This window comes from Phocoena sinus, chromosome 3, assembly GCF_008692025.1.
Source record: "Phocoena sinus isolate mPhoSin1 chromosome 3, mPhoSin1.pri, whole genome shotgun sequence".
Taxonomy (NCBI): domain Eukaryota; kingdom Metazoa; phylum Chordata; class Mammalia; order Artiodactyla; family Phocoenidae; genus Phocoena; species Phocoena sinus.
Window position 1 is genome coordinate 45,550,382 of NC_045765.1, and position 23,771 is coordinate 45,574,152.

At 52.5% G+C, this 23,771-nt stretch overlaps 1 protein-coding gene across 3 annotated transcripts in view; it reads left to right on the forward strand.

Annotated features, from left to right (window-relative positions):
• The window catches only part of CAMK2A (calcium/calmodulin dependent protein kinase II alpha), a 63,836-nt gene that overhangs the window by 6,307 nt on the left and 33,758 nt on the right, over positions 1-23,771 (forward strand). For all 3 annotated transcript variants that reach the window (XR_004349239.1, XM_032627182.1, XM_032627184.1), the window contains exons 2-3: positions 9,978-10,072; positions 17,991-18,050. Coding sequence is in view for 2 of the 3 variants with exons in the window: in XM_032627182.1 (XP_032483073.1) it covers positions 9,978-10,072; positions 17,991-18,050 (155 nt within the window). In the remaining variant the exon portion in view is untranslated. The remainder of the gene's footprint in view (positions 1-9,977; positions 10,073-17,990; positions 18,051-23,771) is intronic.

Below are 23,771 nucleotides of genomic sequence, written 5' to 3' on the forward strand. Positions count from 1 at the left end.
GTCTAGAAGAGGGGGCCTAGGCAGGGTGGCCAAGGTCTGGAAGCCAAATTAAGTGAGAGAGGGCTGAGGAGCTGGGGGAATTTAGCAGGGAGAAAAGACTCCTCGGGGGTGTGTCCTCTCCCCTCATCTCTGCAGGGGCATCATGTGGCCCCAGAGATGAGACAAGGCTGCTCTGTGTGGCCCTGGAGGGCACAGCAGGACCAAAGGTGTAGAGTAACAAGGAGGTGGGTTTCAGCTCAGCGTAAGGAAGAACTTCCCGATGGTCAGAACTGCCCTTCTACCGCCCAGACGGACATGGCCTTGGGAGATAGTGAGCACCCTGCTAGCAGAGAGATGCATGCACTTCCACAGCCCTCTTCTCACCCCGTGCCTCCAGTTCCCTCCTGCCCTGCATCCCTGTCCTCACCTGGTGAGATGCTGTGCTGCAAACACGAAGTGGGCGACGGTTTCGGGGCCAGAATAGCCTCAGTTCTGCACAGAATACCAAAAGGAAGAGCGCTCCCTTGTCTTAGGGACGGGGAAATAAGGCCCAGAGAGGGTCAGGGCCTTGCCTGAGGTCATACCAGCCAGTGACACATGAGGTTTGGGCGCTCCAGCCTCCTTCCAGTCCAGTGCTTGGCTTTTTACCCCTTGGAGCCTCTCTCTCTGAAGCTCTGAAAGTCTTTGCTGTGTACGTGTCCATGGAGCCAGGCCAGGAGGCCCTTGGAGCCTGGGGAGAAAGCAGACCCTCAGCCTTTTTCCTGCTTTGCCTGCTCTGATCCTGTCACCAGGCTCTGTGGATATATATATATATATATATATGTATATATATATATATATATATATATATTTACACAGCAGGTTCTTATTAGTTATCCATTTTATACATATTAGTGTATATATGTCAATCCCAATCTCCCAATTCATCACACCACCACCTGTGGATTTTTTTTTTTTTTTCTTTTTTGTAACCCATTCAAGAAAACCCAGGCATAGCCCAAACAAGGAATATGTTGGAACTTTTGTTGGTTCAATGTTCCCTGAATCAAAGAGACTCTTCTGGTTCCCAGTGCTTCTGTGTCCCCCACAAGACTTCTGCTGGGTTGGCGCACGGCAGGCCTGGGGGGTTGTGCAGGATAGCTTGAAGACACTGTGTCCCTGCAGGATCTTTTGGAGTCTGGAAGTGGGCGGCTGCAGCGGCTTGGGGAGGGATGTGTGGTTTCAGAAAAAGGTCCTAGGATTTCTGGCTCTCAAATGCTAGTTTGCGGAGTTTGGGGCAGAGCTGCCATGCTGAGCTGGGGAGAAGAGAGAGAAAACGAAGTGGAAGGGGTCCTGAGCTGCCAGCCCCTACCATCTCAGCTTTATTTGCCGTCTGGTGACCTGCATAGCTGTGTTTTGTTTGTTTGTTATTAAAAATGATACTATTGGGCTTCCCTTGTGGCACAGTGGTTGAGAGTCCGCCTGCCGATGCAGGGGACATGGGTTCGTGCCCCGGTCCGGGAAGATCCCACATGCTGCGGAGCGGCTGGGCCCGTGAACCATGGCCGCTGAGCCTGCGCGTCCGGAGCCTGTGCTCTGCAACGGGAGAGGCCACAGCAGTGAGAGGCCCGCGAACCCAAAAAAAAAAAAATGATACTATTGCTTCAAACGAAAAAGATAAAGAGGGCTTAAAAATGATCAACAGTTGATTTCACAGATGGGTAAACTGAGGTCCCCCCAAAAGTGAAGGGAATTGCTTAAAGTATGTAGAGGTGGGTGTTTTGGAAACCAAGATGTTCATTTCATTTCTGAACAAATCTGGTCCCAGATTTTTAACTGTTTGAGGAATCTAGGAGCCCTCAGAGAATCTCATATGAGCCACAATCACCCCTGAAAACACACACTCACTCCAACTCACAGAATGTTGTATAATATTTCCCACAGATCCCCCCACCCTAACGCCCCTCTGTGGACCCCAAGTTAGGGCCCTCTGATCCGAGAGTATGGGGTATTGGAAAGAACAAAAGACGATGAGTCAGGAGTCCTGGGTTCAAGGTCTTGGCCTCAGTTTTTTTATCTGTAGTATGGGGAGAGAATGGACCTCAATGGCAAGATACTATTGCAGCTTCCGATGTAGCCACATGTGGCCCACACTCTGACCCCTGCGGTGGAGCTGCTCTGGTGGCCAACCCCAGCTCTGTCCCTTCCTCCAGCCATTCAAACCCCATCTGCTCTGGGTTCCATGCCCCCAGGGCTTGCTCTTTGCCAAGTGATCAGATCAGCTAACCTGGGCTGTAAGTTACTGACCACCAAGAGGTATTGGAAGCTAATCCTCTCACAGATAACAGGTCTGTATACATTTGAGCAGGAACGTTCCTTTTTTTTTTTTTTTTGGCCACGTGATGCACCATGTGGCATTTGGGATCTTAGTTCCACAGCTAGGGACTGAACCTGTGCCCCCTGCATTAGGAGCACAGAATCTAACTACTGGACCACCAGGGAAGTCCCGAGCAGGAACTTTCTGAAATCACCCCAGCTTGTCTCAGAGAGGCAGAATGCTTAGGTATATTAACCCAGAGTGGGGAGATTTGGGGGGAGGAGAGTGGACTTTGATTAAGAGGTGCCTATCACATAGCATCCAGGCAAGATGGTGAGTAGCTAGAAATTTGGGACTAGCATTCTGAAGAGAGGAGGGGCAGTATAGAAGCAGTTTTCAACCTTGGGTGATGGTCAGTGGCTTTCATCATTTTGGGGGGGATGGGTGTCAGGGAATCCTCTGTCAAGCTAATGAAAAATATACATCCTCTGCCCAGAACAATGCACAGACATAGAATAATTTTGTTAAAATTTTAGGTGTGTTCGTGAACGCGCAGAGCCTCCCCAGAGATCACAGCTTATGGTCCTGGGTAAAAGAGATGGAGGGGGAAGAGGTAAGAATGGGTGGAGAGCGAACAGGGAGCAGCGATGCTGAGGGGAGGAGGGATGAAGAAGTGAAAGCACTGTCAGCAAGTGGCGGGGGGGTGGTCCGGGGAGAGTGTGGCAACCCAGAAAGAAGAGGGAAGCTGGGTCTCAAAGCTGGGTGGTCAGTGGGGCAATCAAGGCAGATCAATCAGACCTAGTGGGGGATGCCGGAGCTGGCAGGGGGCTGGGGGGACGGGCCTGGCACAACTTTTCTTCCAGGGAGCCCGGAGGTGGGAACCAGATTGTGGTGGGTTCATGGAGTGTGGGAGGTGGGAAGAGGAGGCGGTGGATGTCGGACACTTGTTCTGGAAGTTTGGCAGCAACAAAGGGAGGAAGGAAGTGGCCCAGGTTGCTGGGTCGAGAGAAACGCTCTTGATTTTTTTTCAATTTTTAAAGTTTGGTAGAAGGAAGGTTGTTTATTGTTGCAGAATGTGGGAGACCTGGGTGTGTTTGAGGAAGCAGACAATGAAGGGAAGACCCTAGAGATTGTCAGGACTCCTGCTCATCAGACCCCCAAGGAGGGCAGAGTGGAGAGAGGGTTCAGTGACTGAAGCCCCGTAAGCAGTGTCCCCACACCCACAGGCAAATGCCCTGGGCTCTGGGAGGCTCCGGCATAAAGGAGGGGAGGGTTCCTTTAGGGGAAGTTGGCAGTAACCAGTCTTGGGTATCAGGAACCTCTTCTTATCACTACGTAGCAGACACTTCTCACAGCTGGCCCAGGAGGAAATGGGGCTGGGGCTCCTCATCTCCATTTTTCAAATGGAAGGATAAGCAAGTTGGCAGCCAAGGACCCAGGCCTTCTGAGTCCCCATCTAATGTTCCTGGTGCCGCCTCTGCAGCCATGTCAGCATTTTGGGGTGTTTTAGGCCAGAGAGGGTGATGAGCCTGCTGTGGGTGGCAGCCAGCAACTCCCAGGACACTCTGCTTACCAGGCAGCTGAGAAGCGATCTCCCAGTGTGAATCTTGCTTCTCATGGCCCATTAGCACGTCCGCACATTCTCAGCCACACTGGACCCACTATCACGGCAACCTCCCCATCCGTCAGTCGGAGAACCAGGTGCAGCCTCCCTGCCTGCCCATACCCAGGGACAGGCTGCTGGGCCCTGGGGAGCACCCCACCCCCTCACCATGGCCTCCCCACACCTCCTGTCCTGGCTTGCTCCTTCCCCGAGCTTGGCAGACAAGGTCCAATTTTCCTCTGATGATGCTGGCTGTTCTCATCACTTCGGAGATCATGATGCCTATAAAAGGTGTTGTTTCTTGAGCATTTACTATACTCCAGGGACTGGGCTAAACCCACTGCATACCTTACTCTCTCACTGGATCCTTGAAACAGCTGCTCAGGGTGGGTACTATTCTTACTTACATTTTACAGGGGAGGAAATAGTCTTACCAAGGTTAAATAACTTGCTGGTAAGAGGCTGAACCACAATTTGAACTCTGGTTTGCCTGGTTCAGGAGCGCCTGTTCTTATCCACATAAAACCTCACTATCCAATATGGTGTTCACTAGCCACTTACAATGATTTAAATGAAATAACATTAAAAATTCAGTCCTTTAGTCCCACTAGCCACACTTCAAATGCTCTATAGCCATATGAGGCTAGTGCCTGTCACAATGGACAGCACAGAATATTTCCATCATCACAGAAAGTTCTGTTGGACAGCTCGCTACAGAATATTGAAGGTGGAAAGGCCTGTGTACCTTTTAGTCTCATGCCCACCCCACCCCACAAGTTGCAGATGAAAAAATTGATGCCCACGCTGGGCCAGACCCCTGCCCAAGACCTCCCAGCAAGGCTGAGAGCTGAGGTCTTGTCCCTCCAGTGTCTATCTTACACACGCACCCCTCCCTGCCCACATTCTGTGACCCTCTCCTAACATGGGTACTTACCCAGGGTGACTCACGTGTGCTTTGTCACACCCAGAGCCTCTTGGCATCACATACACAAGGGCACTGATGGGCTGCTGACACACACCTGTGGGCAGACACCCCCCCACCCCGAACCCTTTGCACCCAGGAACGCTGTCACAGTCACTCCCAGTACCCCCCATGGACATCTCCCACTCACATAGGGCCCTCGCTTGCAGGCCTCATCCCTTCCTCTTGGGACCCCTGGTCGCTCCCTCCCACCCTGCCCTCCCCACCTTGGCCTCCTCCCCTTTTCCACCCTGTCCTGTTTCCAGGCTCCTACCCACCCACCCACTGGCCACCTGCTCAGCTCAGGGCCGTGGGAGGAGTGGGTTGGCTCTTCCTTTTGCCAAGGCTGCTGGGCTGTGGCCACTGGCTCATGCGGGACGAGAATGCAGAAACATGCCTTTTTTAAACAAAAGATAAAAAAGAGAGGAAGTTAGGGCTGCGAGCTTGCTGCCCACACTCTCATTTTGCTGCAAATTCTCCTCTGCCCCTCCTCTCCCTGATCCCCAGCGCCGGGACAGGCAGGGAGGAGCCTTTCCACTTGTGGATGGAGACCTGAGGCTGCGTAGGTAGAAAGAGGGGCTCCTTGGCCCAGACCCTTTCCTCACCCCATTCAGGCATTTGTGTACCTGGCACTGTGCCCAGTGTTTTGCATGTGTTACCTCCCTTAACCTCCCCAACAAACCCAGGAAGGAGATATTATTATAGACCGCATTTTATAGGAGGAAACAGACAGTTGAAGGGCCAAGTTCAATATCACACAGTCGGGGCTCAGTCACGATCAGATCACAGGGCTTTGTGAGCCCAGAGCCCCTGCTTTTTAGGGTCACACTCTCTTGCCTTTGGTGGAGTCAGAAGAACAAGGGCAGGTGACCTGGATTCTCTTCACAGCCTCGAGAGGATAATGCCTGCTCTCTTGAGGCTTCAGTTTCCTGATCTGTGAAATAAGGGATCATAATTCCAACTTCACAGGGTTGCTGTGAGGGCCAAGGAGCTTAGTGGTGAATGTGCATTTGAAGGGAAGACATCTTCTGGGTATGTGAGAGGCTGTTGTTCTCTGGATCAGTAGCCCTGAACTGGATTTGATAAACTCCTCGCTCTGAGAATCTGCTAAAAGCTATGCATTCTTGCCCCAGAAAAAAATGCATATGCCTACGTTCAGAGACACAGGGTTCCTGCAGCTGCTCCGCCCTTGGCCTGGGCCCCTAGTTAGAGCCTGGGATTTACACAAATCTTGGTGCTGTGTTTTGAGGAGGAAGTTCAGCAAGCGTGCCTTCTCTTGTTTTATAGACATGGCTCTTAGGTCCTCAGTTCCTGGGGCAGAGCCCAGGATCATAGAGCCTCTTGAGCCTCTCTGCACAGAGCCCCATGTGATGGCCCATCAATGCTGATTTCTAGGGGGACCAGGCATTTAGCAGGACTTCCCCAGAAGGCGGGCAGGGCAGTGCCAAGCTGGCTGGGAAACAATCACTTGGGCAGCCTGTTAACTGAAAATACTGATTTCTGGGCCCGCATCTGAAGGTTCTGATTTGGTAGGTCTGGGAGAGGCCTTGGAATATGTTTTTTTGTTTTTTTGAAATTTATTTTTGGCTGCATTGCGTCTTTGTCGCTGTGTGCGGGCTTTCTCTGGTTGTGGCGAGCAGGGGCTATTCCTCGTTGCGGTGCGCGGGCTTCTCATTACTGTGGCTTCTCGTTGCAGAGCACGGGCTCTAGGCGTGTGGGCTTCAGTAGTTGTGGCATGCGGGCTCAGTGGCTGTGGCTCGCGGCTCTATATGTCAGACTTCCCTGGTGGCACAGTGGTTAAGAATCCGCCTGCCAATGCAGGGGACACGGGTTCAAACCCTGGTCCGGGAAGATCCCACATGCCGCGGAGCAACTAAGCCCGTGCGCCACAACTACCGAGCCTGCGCTCTAGAGCCGCGAGCCACAGCTACTGAGCCCGCATGCAGCAACTGCTGAAGCCCGTACGCCTAGAGCCCATGCTCTGCAGCAAGAGAAGCCACCGCAATGAGAAGCCCACGCACCGCAACGAAGAGTAGCCCCTGCTCGCTGCAACTAGAGAAAGCCCGCACGCAGCCACGAAGACCCAATGCAGCAAAAAAAAAAAAAAGATTCCCAAGGCATTCTGAAACAGCCAGTTTGATAACCATCGATCTAATGTCTTTATCTAGAATGGAGTTTTTTTTCTCTAGTGGAGAAATTATATTTCTCCCTCCCTGCCTCACATCCTCCCTTTCTCCCTCACTCTATCCATCCATCCCTCCATCCAAGTTAATTAAACTCCAACTCTGGCCCAAGCATGAGCTAGATGCTGGTGAGTGAGACAAGCCCTCCTTCTCTGCTCCTCCTCTCCCTGGAGTTCACAAAACCTTTCCCAGAAGTGACCCCTTGAAACATTCTCTCTCCTGGGGCTTCTGAGAATCATGGCCTCCCACTGGGCAGAAACCTCCCTGTTTGGGTAGGGTGGGCACCTTTGAGAGACCAGTGTGTGTACCTTCCTCAGATATCTGTTCCTATTCCTAAAACCCCAGACTGAAATCTTCTCCCTGTCTCATTTCAGAACCTCTCACCTAAATCTGCCTCCTGTTCCTATAGTAACATTTATGGAGGCCCTGTTAGTAGGTAGCATTGGGTACCTGGGCATGGGTGTGGAGAACATCCCAGTCCTGGCCCTCAGGAACCCGCCGTCTGGTGCACAGATGAGCTGAACAAGCAAGCACAGTCTTAGGCTAGATGGGGAGGTGTGGGGTGCTCTGGGAGCACAAACAACGGGACATGTCGCCAGGAGGCTTCTCAGGGAGGGGCACCCGGTCTGCTGCTCTCTCCAGGCGGAGAACAGGCAGGGCTGCACACCCCATGGACGGTCTGTTGCTGTGCCCATGAATTCTGGCCTTCCTCAGCTTTCCTACGAGGTCATATTTCCTGGTCTCTAGCCCTCCTCCCAGATCTTTCTTACTTATCCTTCGCCACAGTTTCCCACCCATTCCCTTCATGCTGCCCGGACACGAAGAAGCCAGTGACACAATGCCCAGGGGGTGTGTAGAGCAAGCATCTCCGCCAGCCTGCGGGCTTTCTTGGTGCCTGCCAGCGTCCGCCCCTGCTCCCATCAGCCTCATTTTTGTGGCTTGGACCTGCCTGTGTGCTTCGGAGAGGGGATCAAAGTTTGAAGGATATGGTGGGGTGAGGCCATTTCAGGAACCTGGGCATTCAGGCCAGCAAGCGGCAGGCTCCCTGGGTGGAAGAGAAGTCAAAAACCTGGGGGAGGAAATACCTGAGTTCTAGACATGACATGGCCTGTAGCTAGCTGTGTGACCTTGAGCAGTCAATCTACCCTGAGCTACACTGAAGCTCAAAATCTTGGGCTCCGCCTCAGACTTAAGCAATCAGAACCTGTCTTTTAAACAAGATGCCTGGGTAATTCATATGCACATTAAAACTGGGGAAGGCTGCCCAGGAGACTTGCTTCTTGACATTAGCCTGTGGTTAAGGTGGTAATGGTGGTGACCACAGGGGGCCTCCTCTGTGATGTGAAGGGGTTGGACCAGCTGACCTTTGTGGTAGAGGGTATAACATGGCACCTAGATGACAGATCTAGCCCTCAAACTAGTTTTGTTTGGCAAAGTACTGTGTTTAAATTTTTTGGAATAAGGTACCAGTATTTAAAAATTGGGAAATGTCACGAAAATACCCAGACTTCCAGTTTTTCTCAAAAAATCAAACAATCTGGGAAATGGGCCACATTCCACATGGCAACAATGTCTTCTATGAGCAGTGAAACCCACAGCCCTTGCTCCAAGTCCTCCCAGCCACAAATACGTTGAAGATAAAAACTCAGGAGTCTCTTAAAACATGAAAAACTGCTCAGCTTCGCTCTTGATATGAAAATTCCAAATCAAATCTACACTGAGTCACCACGTTCCACATCTCACTAGCAAAGATATGAAAGTTTGATAACACGTTGTGTTGACAAGGGTGGAGGAAAACGGTCCCCTCACATACTAGTACGAAAGTCAGTTGGTACACCTCTAAGATGGATCATCTCTCATTATCTATCAGAATTACCACACAACACCTACCCTTTGACCAAATAATACCAGTTCTAGAAGTTTAGTCGAAGACACTTGAACACATGGGAAATGTAATGCACACATACAAGGTTAGTCATTGCAGCACTGTTTGTAATAGCTATAGATCGGAAGTAACCTAATTGCCCATCGACAGGGGACTGGCTAGGTAAGTTATAGGACAGCCACATGATTAAATGAAGAACTCTTTTTTTAAAAAACATTTATTTATTTTTAAATTTTTATTGGAGTAGAGTTGATTTACAACAGGAACTCTTTATGTTATAATACAGAAGGAGAATCTCTAAAAAATTTCTGGGGCTTCCCTGGTGGCACAGTGGTTGAGAGTCTGCCTGGCGATGCAGGGGACACGAGTTTGTGCCCTGGTCCGGGAAGATCCCACATGCCGCGTTGCGGCTGGGCCCGTGAACAATGGCCGCTGAGCCTGCGCGTCCTGCGCGTCCAGAGCCTGTGCTCCGTGGCGGGAGAAGTCATGGCAGTGAGAGGCCCGCGTACTGCCAAAAAAAAAAAAAAAAATGTCTGAAAAAGAGGAGAATGTAGAACAGCATGCAAGGTCCAGTATCCAGTATTGGGGAGAGTATCTGTGGAAAGATGCTCTGGTAACACTGGCCATCTCTTGGGAGGGGACTTTGGAGACTAGGGTACAGGGATGGGGAGGACTCTTTTAACTATCTACACTTTTGTACCTTTTGAACTTTGAACCATGTCAATGTGTTACCTGCTCAAAGAATAAAAAACTGAAAATTTCCAGGGACCTAGATTCTGTGATTCTAACACTGCATGATTCTAATGTTTTAGAATTCGGTGAACCTAACTTATTAGGACTCTACAAGTCTCATGTCTCATGAGGCCAAGCTCCTAAAGATTTACTACCAGTGGTACACCTGGGTCTCCGGGCCTGCTCCGTCCCTGAATCGGGCCCCAGCAGCCCCTACGAGCCCAAGCAGCACTGAGCGAGGGCTCCCTCCCAGCACGGTGCAGCTGCACGAACTGTGGTGTCTCTTGGGAACGCAGCCCTTGGGCCCTCCCTCACCCTCTTTGCCTTCTCTGTCCTAGGGGAGCCTTCTCAGTGGTGCGCAGGTGTGTGAAGGTGCTGGCTGGCCAGGAATATGCTGCCAAGATCATCAACACTAAGAAGCTCTCGGCCAGAGGTAGGCGGTGGATCCGTGCCTGGCCTGCCCTCCGGGGCTCTCCTCCCTTCAGCCCTCCCTCTACCCCTTGGGTTAGAACCAGGATCTGGGTCTGTCCGCCTGGATGTTGCTGCTGTCAGAGGTGGGGGCTCTTCTTCCTGTGGGTATGATGAGAATAGACACCTCCATATTCCTTCCTTAGAGGGTCTGGGCTGGAGGCCACAGCCTCTCCCACAAGCCAGGTTCTCTGCCCCTCATCCACCCGTGCAGGTAAAGACTAAGGTGCTAGGTAGGCCTTCCTTTCCCTGCTTTTCTGCCGCTTGCCTCCATTCTCACCGCCAGACCTCTGTACCTACCTTTCTCTCTACCTGGATGTTCTTACTTGGCTCCTTACAAGGATAGCTCTTTCTCAACCTTCAGGTCTCAGTTCAATGTCACATCCTTTGAGAGACTTCCCCGACCCCCAGACCTGAGGGGGACTTCCCCATTTTATATCTCTCATTACTGTTTCCTCTCTTTGTGGCTTTCTATCAACCTGGAGCTATCCCACTGACTGGCTTGGTGCCTTGTTTAATATCTATGTTCCCTCATGACCATAAGCACCAAGAAGGTGGGAGTGGCTCTCATTCCCTATATACGCCCAGCACCCAGGACGGCGCCCGACGCGTCTGGGGGCTCAACCAGTGTCCTGTGAACTCCAAGTGCACTCGGCTTCAACCAAACCAGTCCACCGTCTGGTCCCTATATACTCCCTTGGACAGTGGCTTCCAAGCCTGGAATCCCCTGGAGAGCTTCAAACACTCCTGATGCCTGGATCCCGCAGGTTGCGATTTAATTAGTCTGGGCTGCGACTTGGGTTTTGGAAATGATCCCCAGGTAATTCTAATTAGGAAGTGGTCCTAAACCAGTAACATCAGCATCACCAGGAGACTGTTAGGAATGCAAATTCATGATTCCAGATATAAGGAATCAGAACCGCATTTTTGTTTTGTTTTGTTTTGTTTTTTGTTTGTTTTTTTGCGGTATGCGGGCCTCTCACCGGCGTGGCCCCCACTCCGCTGCGGAGCACAGGCTCCGGACGTGCAGGCCCAGCGGCCATGGCTCACGGGCACAGCCGCTCCGCGGCATGTGGGATCCTCCCGGACCGGGACACGAACCCATGTCCCCCGCATCGGCAGGTGGACTCCCAACCACTGCGCCACCAGGGAAGCCCCAGAACCGCATTTTAACAAGACACTGGTGATTTGTATGGACGTTAAAACTTGGAACGCCTGAACAGAAGCTTTGCTTCTTGCCCTTAGCATGTGGTTAGGGCGGTAATGGTGGTGACCATAGTCAGCGCGTTGGGGAGGATTATCTTCAAAGATCTCCGCGCTAGGGCTTCCCTGGTGGCGCAGTGGTTGAGGGTCCGCCTGCCGATGCAGGGAACACGGGTTCGTGCTCCGGTCCGTGAGGATCCCACGTGCCGCGGAGCGGCTGGGCCCGTGAGCCATGGCCGCTGAGCCTGCGTGTCCGGAGCCTGTGCTCTGCAGCGGGAGAGGCCACAACGGTGAGAGGCCCACGTACCGGAAAAAAAAGAAAAAAAAAAGATCTCCGCTCTGAATGGTGGGTCTTTGCTGCCTTGGGGACCCCCAGTGGGTGGAGGACGTTCTGATGGGTGAGGCGGGTACAGGTGCGGTCTGTGCAGCCCATGGCTTGTGCAGCGTGGAAGACATCGTGTGAGGGATTGGTGAAGTGTCCACGTGTTTGCCTGGCATAGTGGCAGCTGTGTCTGGGCCAGGGCCCAGCAGGTGTGATTTCACAGAGGCTGGCACAGGATGCACATTGTCCCCCGCAGGCCTCCCAGCATGTTCCATGTTGGACTGTGTGCTGCTGCCTTTCATCTCTCTGGCTCAGGTTGCTGGGAGCCCAGTGCTTTCTCCTAGTTACTGAACCCCCCCCCCCCATAGGCAGACCAGTGTCCTTCAGGGACGAGAGGCTGGGCTGGGGGTGGGGGTGGTGCTCTGAAGACCAGGGCCCGCCATGCCACACAGTCCACATGAACGCTGGCATGGAAGGGCGAGACCTGTGGAAGGTCAAGGGCCAGAGCTGGGGGCAGGGAGCCAGGGCTGGCAGGAAGGCCAGTAGGAGCGCTGCCTCACCCAGTTGCTGGGACTTGCCTTGCCGTTGCTGTGTGACTAGTGGCTGTCTGGTGCCCTCTCTGTGCTTTACATCACTATTGATCAAGGGAGATGTCCCAATCCCTGAGATACAGAGGGGGCGGGACTAGAGCCACGGCTTGGGGTGATTGGTTGGGTTGCCCCCAAAATGAGGGAGGGTCAGAAACCAAGGTCTTGGGACTTCGCTGGTGGTCCAGTGGTTAAGGCACTCCTGCCTTCCAATGCAGGGGGTGCAGGTTCAATCCCTGGTAGGGGAGCTAAGATCCCACATGCCTTGTGGCCAAAACACCAAAATATAAAACAGAAGCAATATTGTAACAAATTCAATACAGACTTTAAAAATGGTCCACATCAAAAACATCTCAAAAAAAAAAAAAAAAAAGAAAGAAACCAAGGTCCTCCCTGGATTCTGGGGAATCTTGGGCCAGTTCACCACATTCTCAGAGCCATAAGCACACAAGCACACGACAGAAGGAGATAGATGCATATGGGGGGAATGGAGGGAGCATTGCCTATTTTCTGGAAGGTGACTAAGCGTTCCAGGGACAGTGTGGACTCTGGGCTGTGCAGTAACTGCCCCCTCTCTGGATTTGAGGGGCCTTTGAGCTGCTGGGAGGAAGGCGCTCAGGCCTAGGTGAATGTGAAGTGTGGGAGTGGGGAGCTTCTGAGAGAACCTTCCCAAAGAAGTCTGCCAACTGCCAACGCTTTTCTCCCCAGCAGGAGATGAGGGGCAGAGCTTCTTTTAGCAGGTTTCTTTGTTTGCCACTCACAGTGCCTGAGGTGGGGAGTGGTTTGATGCTGAATATTTGGCAACACATTCCAAGCTTCTCCTGCTGGCACTCCCCCCACCCCCCCCACCCCCGTGACTTTGGCAGTTCCCAGAGGGGGAGCATGCCCCCGTGGGGTGTCGGTTCACTCCCCAGGGAGCTGTGTCTTCCCCCTCTCCACGGGGTCAGCCTCTTCTATCAAACGTTTCCCAAACCCCAGAGAGAATTTTTGTGTCTATTTTTAAACTACTCTTTTATATAAAATGCTCATAGTATAAACAATTCGAGGAAGCCATAAAGACATGAAATGAAGGTAAAAATATTTTCCTGTCCCAGTCCCTGCCAAATCCCCCTGGGGGCCTTTTGAAAAATACAGCTGCCCCAGTTCCACCCCTGAGGGTGTGGGATTCAGGAGGTGAGGCCCAAGCTCTTGCATTTAAAAAGTCCTGTCAGCAGTGACAACAGCCAGTACACGCTCAGTGCCAGCTCCCTGCCAGGGGCTCTGGAAGCTTCCTAGCTATAGCCTCGCCAGGCAGGCACACACAGAATTCATCAACATTTTAGGGCACGCTGGGCGAGAGGATGCGGCTGGTGCCGCCGGAGGTGACTGGCCCTCATACAGCAACCTCCGTTAGCCCCACTGTCCACCTGGGCACTGAGGGGTCACTTCCTCGGCTCCCCGGCCATCAGTCCCAGGACACAGGGTGGGAAGCACGGGGTGAGATCATTCAGGCTGCCCCTGAGCTTCAGGTCCATGCAAGGTAGCCTTCGAAGAGGCAGTAAGACACGTCTTTCCGGTCTCTCTCATCTCCTTGCCCACCCCTGCCTGGCACTCCTGGCCCTCGGGATTATTTCTCCAACCTCCTAGGATCTGGAGGCTCGTTGAAGTCCTGTGGGGGGAGGGGACATTTTCTGTTCCGAGACTCAGAGGTCTATTTTCTGCCCTGGTTCCTGTGCCTCTAGCCAGAATCCCGCTGCCCACCTGCCTGCTAGAACCCACCCCCTCTGCAGGCAGAGCCCTCAGGCTGCCTGACTGCACTTCCCGGGGCTCTGCTTTGCCGCGCTCTGCCCTGCTGATACTGTCTGGCCCCAGGAACCTCTCCCCAGAGTTTCCACCCACCTGCTGCCTGCCGAGCTCTGGGCAGGGCTGGCCCCCTTAACCCCAATATCTTGCCCCCAGGCCTGCCCCAAGGGACAGAGGGAGAAGATTCACAAAGCATTTATCATAATGGGCATTGGGAGCAAGTCTTCCTGGTACCCAGGCAGGAGGCTGCAGACTAGCTTCTCTCAGACCCCTCACCGTCATGGGCCTCTACTGAGCTGGATGGATTATTTTATCAATTGTGAGAATGGGAGGCAATATAGTACAGTAATTATGAACATGAGTCGAAATCCCAGCTCTGCCACTTCTTGGCTATGGGAACTTGGACAAGCTGCTGTGTGGCTCTAGGCCCTGGGAACAAGGCAGAGACCAGCAGACAAGGTCTTGCTCTCATTGCACCTGTTTTCTACAGGAGGGAGACTGAAAAGAACATTAAACACACAAGTAGGCTGGGTAATTTCAGGTAGCAATGAGTGTTACAAAGAAAATAAGACAGGGTAATGGGGAAGTGATGGGGCTGGAGGGACATTCAGAAAAGGCAGCCGGGGAAGCTCTCTGAGGAGGTGACATTGTGCTGGGACCTGCCTGAAAAGGAGGCAGCCATGAGAAGACGCAGGAGAAGAGTGTTCCAGGCAGAGGGCGCATCAGGTGCAAAGGCCCTGAGGTGGGAAGGGGCTTGCAGTGCCTGAGGCCGCAAAGGAGGCCAGTGTGGCTGGAGCTTCAAGGCCAAGGTGAGGTCAGACCCAGCACCCAGCAGTCTTCCTGGATGTGGTGAGGAGTTTGGATTGTATTATAAGTACATTAGGAAGCTGTTGGCAAGTTTGAAGTCAGTATCTAATTTATATTTTAATAAGAGGTCTGTGGCTGCCCAGGACTATTGGCTGGGGGTTGGGGGGAGTGTTCAGGAGTAGTTTCTCAGAGCTCTGAGTTGTAATAAGGCTTGATCACCTTGATTTTGATAAAGAGACTGCTCCTTTAGCACTGGGCCTCGGTTTCCCCATCTGCCTAATGGAGCAAGGCCTCAGAGGTCAAGAGGAACTCAGTCCCTACGTTTCTTGAGGTTCCCTACATATTAGGAAATGAAAACATTTCAGAGTTACAAAAGTTATTGTATAAAGTACATGTTTACATTCAACAAATTAATGATTTTAGCGCTGAAATTTGCAATGCAGTGTAATTCTACCATGCACAAGATTTATAAAAAGAATTAGTTCCTAGCTTTTCCAGCAGTGAGGTCTGGTAACCAGGCACATTTTCTTTTTTTAAAAAATAAATTTATTTATTTATTTATTTTGGGCTGCATTGGGTCTTCGTTGCGGTGCATGGGCTTTCTCTAGTTGCGGTGAGTGGGGGCTCCTCTTCGTTGCGGTGCGTGGGCTTCTCATTGCAGTGGCTTCTCTTGCTGCAGAGCACCGGCTCTAGGCTCGTGGGCTTCAGTAGTTGTGGCTCGCGGGCTCCAGAGCACAGGCTCAGTAGTTGTGGCACACGGACTTAGCTGCTCCACAGCATGTGGGATCTTCCCAGGCCATGGCTCGAACCCGTGTCCCCTGCTTTGGCAGGCGGGTTCTTAACCACTGAGCCACCAGGGAAGTCCCCAGGCACACATTTGAAGCTGTGTGACGAACGTTTTCTTCTTTCAATCCTGTCAGTGTAGCTGCTCCCGGGTGACCTCGCGTGGAGAAAAACATCAGAATTCTGGATTTAGATCCTTTATCCCTTGAATGTGTAGCCTGGGTCAGGAGGCCCCCAGCCCCCACTGATAGGCCCCACTTTGAGCTGCCTGGTTTCTGATTCTGCTGGGGATGGGTGGGTGGGGGGCAGGGTTTGGAGTTGAGGAGGGTCCAGCCTTCCTCAGCTCAGGGATGGACCTTGACCAGCCCTGGATGGGGATCCCCCTACTTTGCCTGGGAATCAGCTTTCCTCCCCCCGCCCTGGAGGATATGGAAGGATGCAGAGAGGGAAGAGGAACCGGGGGATACCCCTAAGCCTGGACCAGCCTCCCCTCCCCTAGCCTGTAGCCGCCTTTAGCTGGGGAGTGGAGCTTCCACTCTATGGAAGGAGGATTGGTCTTAATTGCTTTGCTGATGGAAAAGCCACATTTCAGTATTGATCTTGGTTTCTGCAGCCCTTGGAGGATGGCTGGTGATTCCTCTAATGGAGGGGGAAGGGGAGAGGGGAGCTGGCTGCCTGGAGACAGGGCTGGGACTTTCTCCATCCTCATCATCCTCCCTGGTGCCCACCTGCTTTGGAGGGGCCATTCAGAGACAGGGGTTCTAGTCCTGGCTCCGCTTCCAAGTGTCTGTGTGAGTTCCCTCCTGTGGGCCTCAATTTTCCCATTCGGGAATAGGGGGCAGGTGGAGGAGGTGGTGATGAGTCAGGGTGTGGAAAATGGGACAGCACCGGGTTGTTTTTCGTTGTTGTTTTGTTTTGTTTTTTGCCGTGACACACGGCTTGCGGGATCTCAGTTTTCTGACCAGGGACTGAACCTGGGCCACGGCAGTGAAGGCCCGGAATCCTAACCACCAGGCCACCAGGGAACTCCCTGACTTAAGGTTTTAAAGCTTACGCCTGGACCCTGACTGCCTGAGTACAAAGCGTGCGGCCACTGCTCACCACAGTGTGACTTTGGGCCAGATACTTAATCTCTCTGAACCTCTGTTCCCTCCTCTGTAAAGCCAGCACGGTGGTAGCACCATCCTCAGAGGACTGTCATGAGGGCTTACATAGTCTGCATTTGCGACTGGCTCCTTTTATATACCGTTTTGTTTTTTAAAATTAAGGCATTAAATACCGAATTGGAGAAAAGCACCAAAAAGGAAATTGCAAAATGCTTAAAGTGGGGACCGTGATGCCCATGGCCCAGGGCTGTTGGGAGGACTGAGTGGGGTCACGGGTGTGATTGCTCTCAGCAGCCTCAGTATCAGAGACCACAGGTGCAGACCCCAAGCAAGGCCTCTCTCCCAGGTGGGCAGGGAAATCCAGGGGATTTGGACAAAAGTCCTGAGAAGCAGATGGGAGATCTCTGAGTAAGCCCTGAGGCTGCCATGGCCAAGTTCTACCTGCAGATTCTTTGGGGCTCTCTGTGTCCCCGGTCCCAACTCCTCTCACGGGAGGTGGCTTCTGTGAATTAATACAGCCCTTCTCCTGCAGAGAATTCCCACTCCCTTAGAAAGTTTCGTTCATTCAGTCGTTTGTTCTTTCATTCAGTTATTTCTTGAGCACCTACTATGGGCCAGGCATTTGGGTAGATGCCACAGGCACAACAGAGACCAAGTCCTCGTCCTCAAGGACAGCGATCTCCCTGAGACAGAATGGGACGTGCTGTCCAGGGGCCCCGAGAGCACAGAGGAGGAGCCCCTACCAGCTGGTAGTCAGGGCAGGCTGCCAGGAAAGGGCGACATCGAAGGATGGGTAGGGGTGAATGACAGCCGGTGAGGAACAGGTGGGAGGCTGAGAGGGAGCTTTCCAAGCTGAGAGAACCGCGTGTGCGAAGGCTCCAGAGTGGGAGGGCTGAGCAGCGCGTGCCTGGAGAGGTGAAGTTCAGCAGTTCAGGCCGTCTGGGGTGTAGTGTGAGGGGCAGGGCTGGAGGAGGGGCAGCTGGAGCCTGTTGTGGGAGTGGGGATGTTCCAGGCTGCCTGGAGCTTGGCTCTGATACAGGAAAGAGATGCCCCTCGTTTGAGAGCCCTGAAAGCCAAGGGAGGGGAAGGGACTTCTGCGTCACTGCAAACCCAGCCTCTCTCTCTTTCGCTGCAACCCACTGCCTTCCTGGAGGACCCAGAGGCTCTGCCCAAAAGGCGAGCTTGCCCGGGGGCCCAGGTGCTGCCCTGGGAGGTGGAGGCTGTGAGGAGGGAGAGATGGGATGGGTGGAGGCTCCTCCCTCACCTGGACTCACCTGGGCATCTGTGTTTCAGACCACCAGAAGCTGGAGCGTGAAGCCCGCATCTGCCGCCTGCTGAAGCACCCCAACATTGGTGAGTGTGGGGGATGGGTGAGGGGTACAGGTGGGGCCTGGCCCAGCTCCCCTGCCTGCCTTGGTAGGTGTTTGTTGAGGGGAGCGGGTAGCTGCTCTCTTCTCGGGGACTGAGGCGATAGAGGTGGGAAAGGGTGTGTCTTGGTTTCCGTACTCCTCGGAGAGCAGCTTGGTTGGGGAGGGAAGGTGAAGAAGGGGCCCTTCCTCCCAGCCCACGCTGCCAGCAGCCTCCTTCAGAAAAGCTGTTTCAGGAAAACTCCCCAAGCTCTGAGAGAGACAAAAATAGGCCAAGCTTGGCCTTGACCGGTGCAGCCCACTCCCCAAACCTACCCCCACGCTGAGTCAGCCTGGCTCCGTGGCCCTGCCCACCTGCATAGACCTGCAGCGCCGGCCTCTCCGAGGCCAGCCCCAACGCGGCCCCTGCCCAGGGTGGACTGAACACAGGCTGCATGGAGCGGCTGAGCCCAGGGCGGGCAGGATGGCACTGAAAGAGCACATGGCTACCTGATCTCCCCTCCCCCACCCCTGCACAACTTGGGGGCTGCGTCCCAGCCTGGCAGCGTTCTGAGTCATGGAGGGGAGGGAGTGCAGAGTCTAGATATAGTTCTGTCAGGGAACGGCTGTGTGACTTTGGGTAGGAGCACTACCCTCTCTGAGCCACTTCTCCCATCTTCACAAGGAGGGGACTGTCTGGACCAGCTGGGCATCTTGTTAAAAGGTAGATTCTGGTTGAGTGGGTCTGGATGGGGCCTGAGGTTTTGCATTCCCAACACACTGCAGGGTGATGCCACGGCTGCTGGCTCACCAACCACACTTGAGGAACAAGGTCTAGGTGCTCTGTAAGGAACATTCCAGCTCTGACAGCTACCAAGCCTTCTCCCTCAGGAGGCAAGCATCTCTCTATGTCCAGGGCCCCAAGGGTTAACTTCCCTGATGAAGAGAAGCATCTCCAACTGCTATTTATACCCGGAAGGCACCTCCCCTTTCCCAGTGCCTGGGAAAAGGAGCAGAACTGTACACACGGCAGCTAGAGGTTCCAGGGCTAGAACCGGAGAAGGGGTGGCAAGGTGGCTGGCGGGGAGCAGCCCTGGTTGGATCCTGGCACCTGACCTGTTTATGACCGTGCGCAGCTCCTACCCTCTCTGGGCCTCCAGCTCCCCAACTGTACAATGGAGGGGGTCATGAGTGGTCGCTGACTATGTAATCCCATGGTGCTCAGAAAGGCCATCAGTCCTGGAGGAAGGAGGTGGGGAGTGTGTGCGTGTGTGGCGCGCGCGCGCACGCGTGCGCCACTACACAATTGCAGCTGTCTCAGGTCAACGCTGCCTCCTCCTTCACCCACTCATTCCCAGCTCTAAAGGGGAGGAGTAAGTTATGGGCTCTGGGGCTGACAGACTGCAGCTCAAATCCTGGGTTTGCTGCTTAATTGCTGTGTGATCCATGACATGTTGTTTAACTGCTCTGAAGCTCAATTTTCTCATCTGGAAAATGGAAATGATACATAGCTTGTAGGATTATGATGATCACATAAAGCATAGTACAATAACAACCCCCCGTAAGTGCTTTATTATCATTAAGCTGCTCCACTTTTTCTCAGTCTGTACCCTCCCACAGAGCAACCTTACCTGAAGTCTTGCCTCTTGCCTAAATCTTCATATGATTCTCATTCCTTTGAGCCATGAGGATTTTGAGTCGTCAGTTTGGGGCATTATATATAACACAGTGGTTAAGAGAGTGGTGTTTGTAGTCAGACACACCTGGATTCAAATCCCAGCTCTGCCTTTTTAAAAATTTATTTATTTACTTATTTATTTTTGGCTGCGTTGGGTCTTCGTTGCTGTGTGCGGGCTTTCTCTAGTTGTGGCGAGCGGGGGCTACTCTTTGTTGTGGTGCACGGGCTTCTTATTGCAGTGACTTCTCTTGTTGCAGTGCACGGGCTCTAGGCGCACGGGCTTCAGTAGTTGCGGCACGTGGGCTCAGTAGTTGTGGCTCACGGGCTCTAGAGCACAGGCTCAGTAGTTGTGGCGCACGGACTTAGTTGCTCCGCGGCATGTGGGATCTTCCCGGACCAAGGCTCGAACCCGTGTCCCCGGCATTGGCAGGCGGATTCTTAACCACTGCACCACCAGGGAAGTCCCCCAGCTCTACCTTTTATATGGTGTTTGAATTTGGGCAGGCTATGAAGTCCTCAGACTCAGTACCCTTCTCTGTGAAATGAGGATAGTCATGCTACTCACTTTCTAGAACTGTTGTGAGGGTTAAGTGAGACATTGTAAGTAAAGCACTTACCACAAGCCTGGCAGGTGGTAAAATCTCAGAAATGGCAGCTATCATCTTCATCATCGTCACTGAGTCATTTACTCCATTTGTTCACCTGATGTCAAGGGCATCCGAGGCCCCACCATGTGCCAAGGCCTCTGCTAGTCTCTGAGGATGTGCGGAAGGGATGAGGATGGGGGCGATTGCCCTGGCGGTCCAGTGGTCAGGACTCCTTGCTTCCACTGCAGGGGTTCTGGGTTCAATCCCTGGTCAGGGAACTAAGATCCTGCAAGCCGTGTGGTGCAGCCAAAGGGAAAAAAAAAAAATAGAAATGGTGGGGAGGGGGGTGGCTGATGGACAGGCACGTGGAGAGCAGAGCTGAGATCCAGAACAGGAAGACACTCAGAGGAACTTGAAGCTATTGTTAGGCCTGGAAGTGTCCTTGGAGGGTACCGCTTCCTGAGCCTCTAAGCATCTCAGTTCAAAGTAGATTGGAATCTGCCCAAAGAAGTGCAAAGAGGTCCAGATGTGGATGCAGAACCTGAGAAGTGGGTCCGTGCCCAGAGAAACTAGGCTGAGTCCTACTCAGGCTGCTTGGTGAGTCCAGCCAAGGTCACTGCCCAGCCACACACAGGGGACTAGGTCAGGGAGGTCCCTGGCTCAGCACAGGTGGGTCCAGCTGTGCTACGCACAAAGCATTTACCTCCTAGATCCTGCTTCGGGGAGGACAATACTCTATTCTCTGTACCATTAGCACCTGCTGTTGAGGCAGACCCGCCCCTGAACCCCAAAGGCCGCCCCAGGGAGCAGGAGACAACATGAGAGTTTAGCAGGTGATTTGGGGTGGCCAAGGGAAGTGAGGTTAGTCAGTGATGAAGATGATGATGTCTTCATTTATTAAGTTCTTCCTAGTGCCAGGCACGGTGTTGAGTGCATTAACTCCCCACACCAGTCCAGTGCAGTGGTGTTAGCACCGCTGCTAGAAGAGGAGGCTCAGAGAGGTTATGTAATTTGCCCAAAGTTACACAACTTCTAAGAGGTGGAGCCGGAAGGCAAACCCAGAGAGTCTGACTGCAGAGCCCATGTTCTCAGTCCTTCTGTGACTATCAGGAGTGTGCTGTTGGGGGGCGGGGCAGTGGCCAGGGGGTCAAATAGACCCTTCAGTTTCAAAGAAAACAATGGTAACTGTTGGAAATAGGACAGGAGTGTCAGAAGTTCATGAATCCAGCTACACAAATGAAAACTAGGTTACAGATTTGTTTGCTCTTTGACAAGCAGTGATAGCATAAATCAATGAGCACAGACATGTCAGTCTCCCCACCAGGAGATGGGACTGTCACATAGGCCATGGCCCTTGAATCCTTGCCTCTCTTGGGCTCTGGGTTGAGTTTTCCCTGAGGACAGCTTCCATCCACGGGAGGCGAGGTTTTGTGTGTGAAAATGAAATGAGGAGTCCTGTCTCCTGAGCTCTGAGCCGTGATGCAGCCACCTCTCAGGGATTGAAGCCAACTCCAGTATCATCCCGCAGGTGGAGGCTGGAATCCAGCCCATATCCCCCTCACCTGGCTGAGCAGAGGGCCAGCCTTTTACAATCAGCACAAAGGCACCATCTGAGCTACAGGCAGCTCTGGATACGCCCCTCACCCCCACATTCTGTCCGTTTCCCTGAGCCCTGAGGACCTTCTCTAAAAGGGGCTGAGGCTCCTGGCCAGAGGGTAGATCTGGAACCCCAGTCTTCTTGGAGCTCCTCCGAAATGGCTGTTGACCCAGCTCTAAAAGCTCTTTTTGAGACGGTTCTGGATGTAACTTGGCTTCTCAGAGCTTCTCACACTCAGGAAAGAGGAGTTAAAACACCTGAGCAGAGTAGACGGGAAGGAGTCTGCTGCCCAAGAATCCTCTTGGCGGAAAGGGTGTTTTTCAAAACTTTGCCCTGATACACTGTTAATGCAAGTTTATGGTAGATGAATGAGAAGACTAATAATTTTAGAGGTATCTCCTATAACCTCAGCATCTAGAGCTAACATTGATGATATAGGCTTCCATGTAATGTCTGATATCTGTACCTTCTCAAGTACATCTAAACATATTACCTCAGGTCAGGTTTCTTAGAAGCAGAGCCTGAGGCAGGGATTCAGGTGCGTGTGGTTTACTGAGGGTGTGCTCCCAGGGGAAGCCTGTAAGGGATGGGGTGAAGCAGGATGGAGGGAGGGGAGGGAACTGAGCAGAAACGTGGCCTCAGGTCAAGTCTAACTCTGACCTGGTCCCAGGTGGAGGGTGCAGTGGGGAGGCTTCTGGAACGTAAACATCTGGAGTTGTCCCTCCTTGAGGAAAGGCCCTTTGCACAGACTCTGCCTCCCCACATTAGTCCATCATTGGCTGAAGGCTATAGGTAACCATGTGGGCAAGGTGGCTCTGTCAGCAGTGCGCTATTCTCCAGAGAAGGAGGGCAACTGTGAGTGGTAAGCCAACCCACTGCTGCAGGATGGCTGCACCATCTTATTAAAGGGCGTCTGGGCAGGGCACCAATGTACAGTTGTCAGATTCTGCACTCAGAAAATACAGGATGCTCAGTTCAAGACACATACATTTCAAAAGTCAAGCCTATCTTTGCTTTGAAATGCATTAACAAATTGAAATAGGTTAAAGGACGAAGGGATAGATAGAAATATAATAAAGTAAGTATAATAAGACATTAATGATAGAACCCAGGTGGTGGGTACTTGGGTATTCACTTGACTCTTGACTCTGTTTGAAATTTTTTTTTTTTTTTTCCTGTACGTGGGCCTCTCACTGTTGTGGCCTCTCCCGTTGCGGAGCACAGGCTCTGGACGTGCAGGCTCAGCGGCCATGGCTCACGGGCCCAGCCGCTCCGCGGCATGTGAGATCCTCCCGGACCGGGGCATGAACCCGCGTCCCCTGCATCGGCAGGCGGACTCTCAACCACTGGGCCACCAGGGAAGCCCTGTTTGAAATTTTTTATAATAAAATGTTGATAAATGATTAAAGCAGGATTATATTATATGTACTCTCAGGCTACCTACTTTTTAGTTTTGCTTTAAGATAGTTTAAAAACATCTTTCAGGTGCTCGCTTCAGCAGCACATATACTAAAAACATCTTTCAGTCATTATTTGTAAATATATATCATTTAAGATTTTTAAAAGACATTTTATTTAAATTTGTATCCCCTTCATCCTCCATCTCTGATCCTCCTCTCTGTAGACACACTCTGGGGTATTTAATGCCTGCTTCTCCAAACTTTATGTGCCAATATGAGGGCCATAAGCTCTTTAGGGGGCTCAGTATTGAGTCAGAAATACATGTACATGGCAGGAATTCAGATGGCACTAGGGCTTACAGAGAAAAGTCACAACGACCCACAACCCCAGCTGTCCCAATTCCCCTCCTCAAGGCACCCTCAGTGCCCACATCTCTGTATCCTTCCAGAGAGACTTATGCTGTAC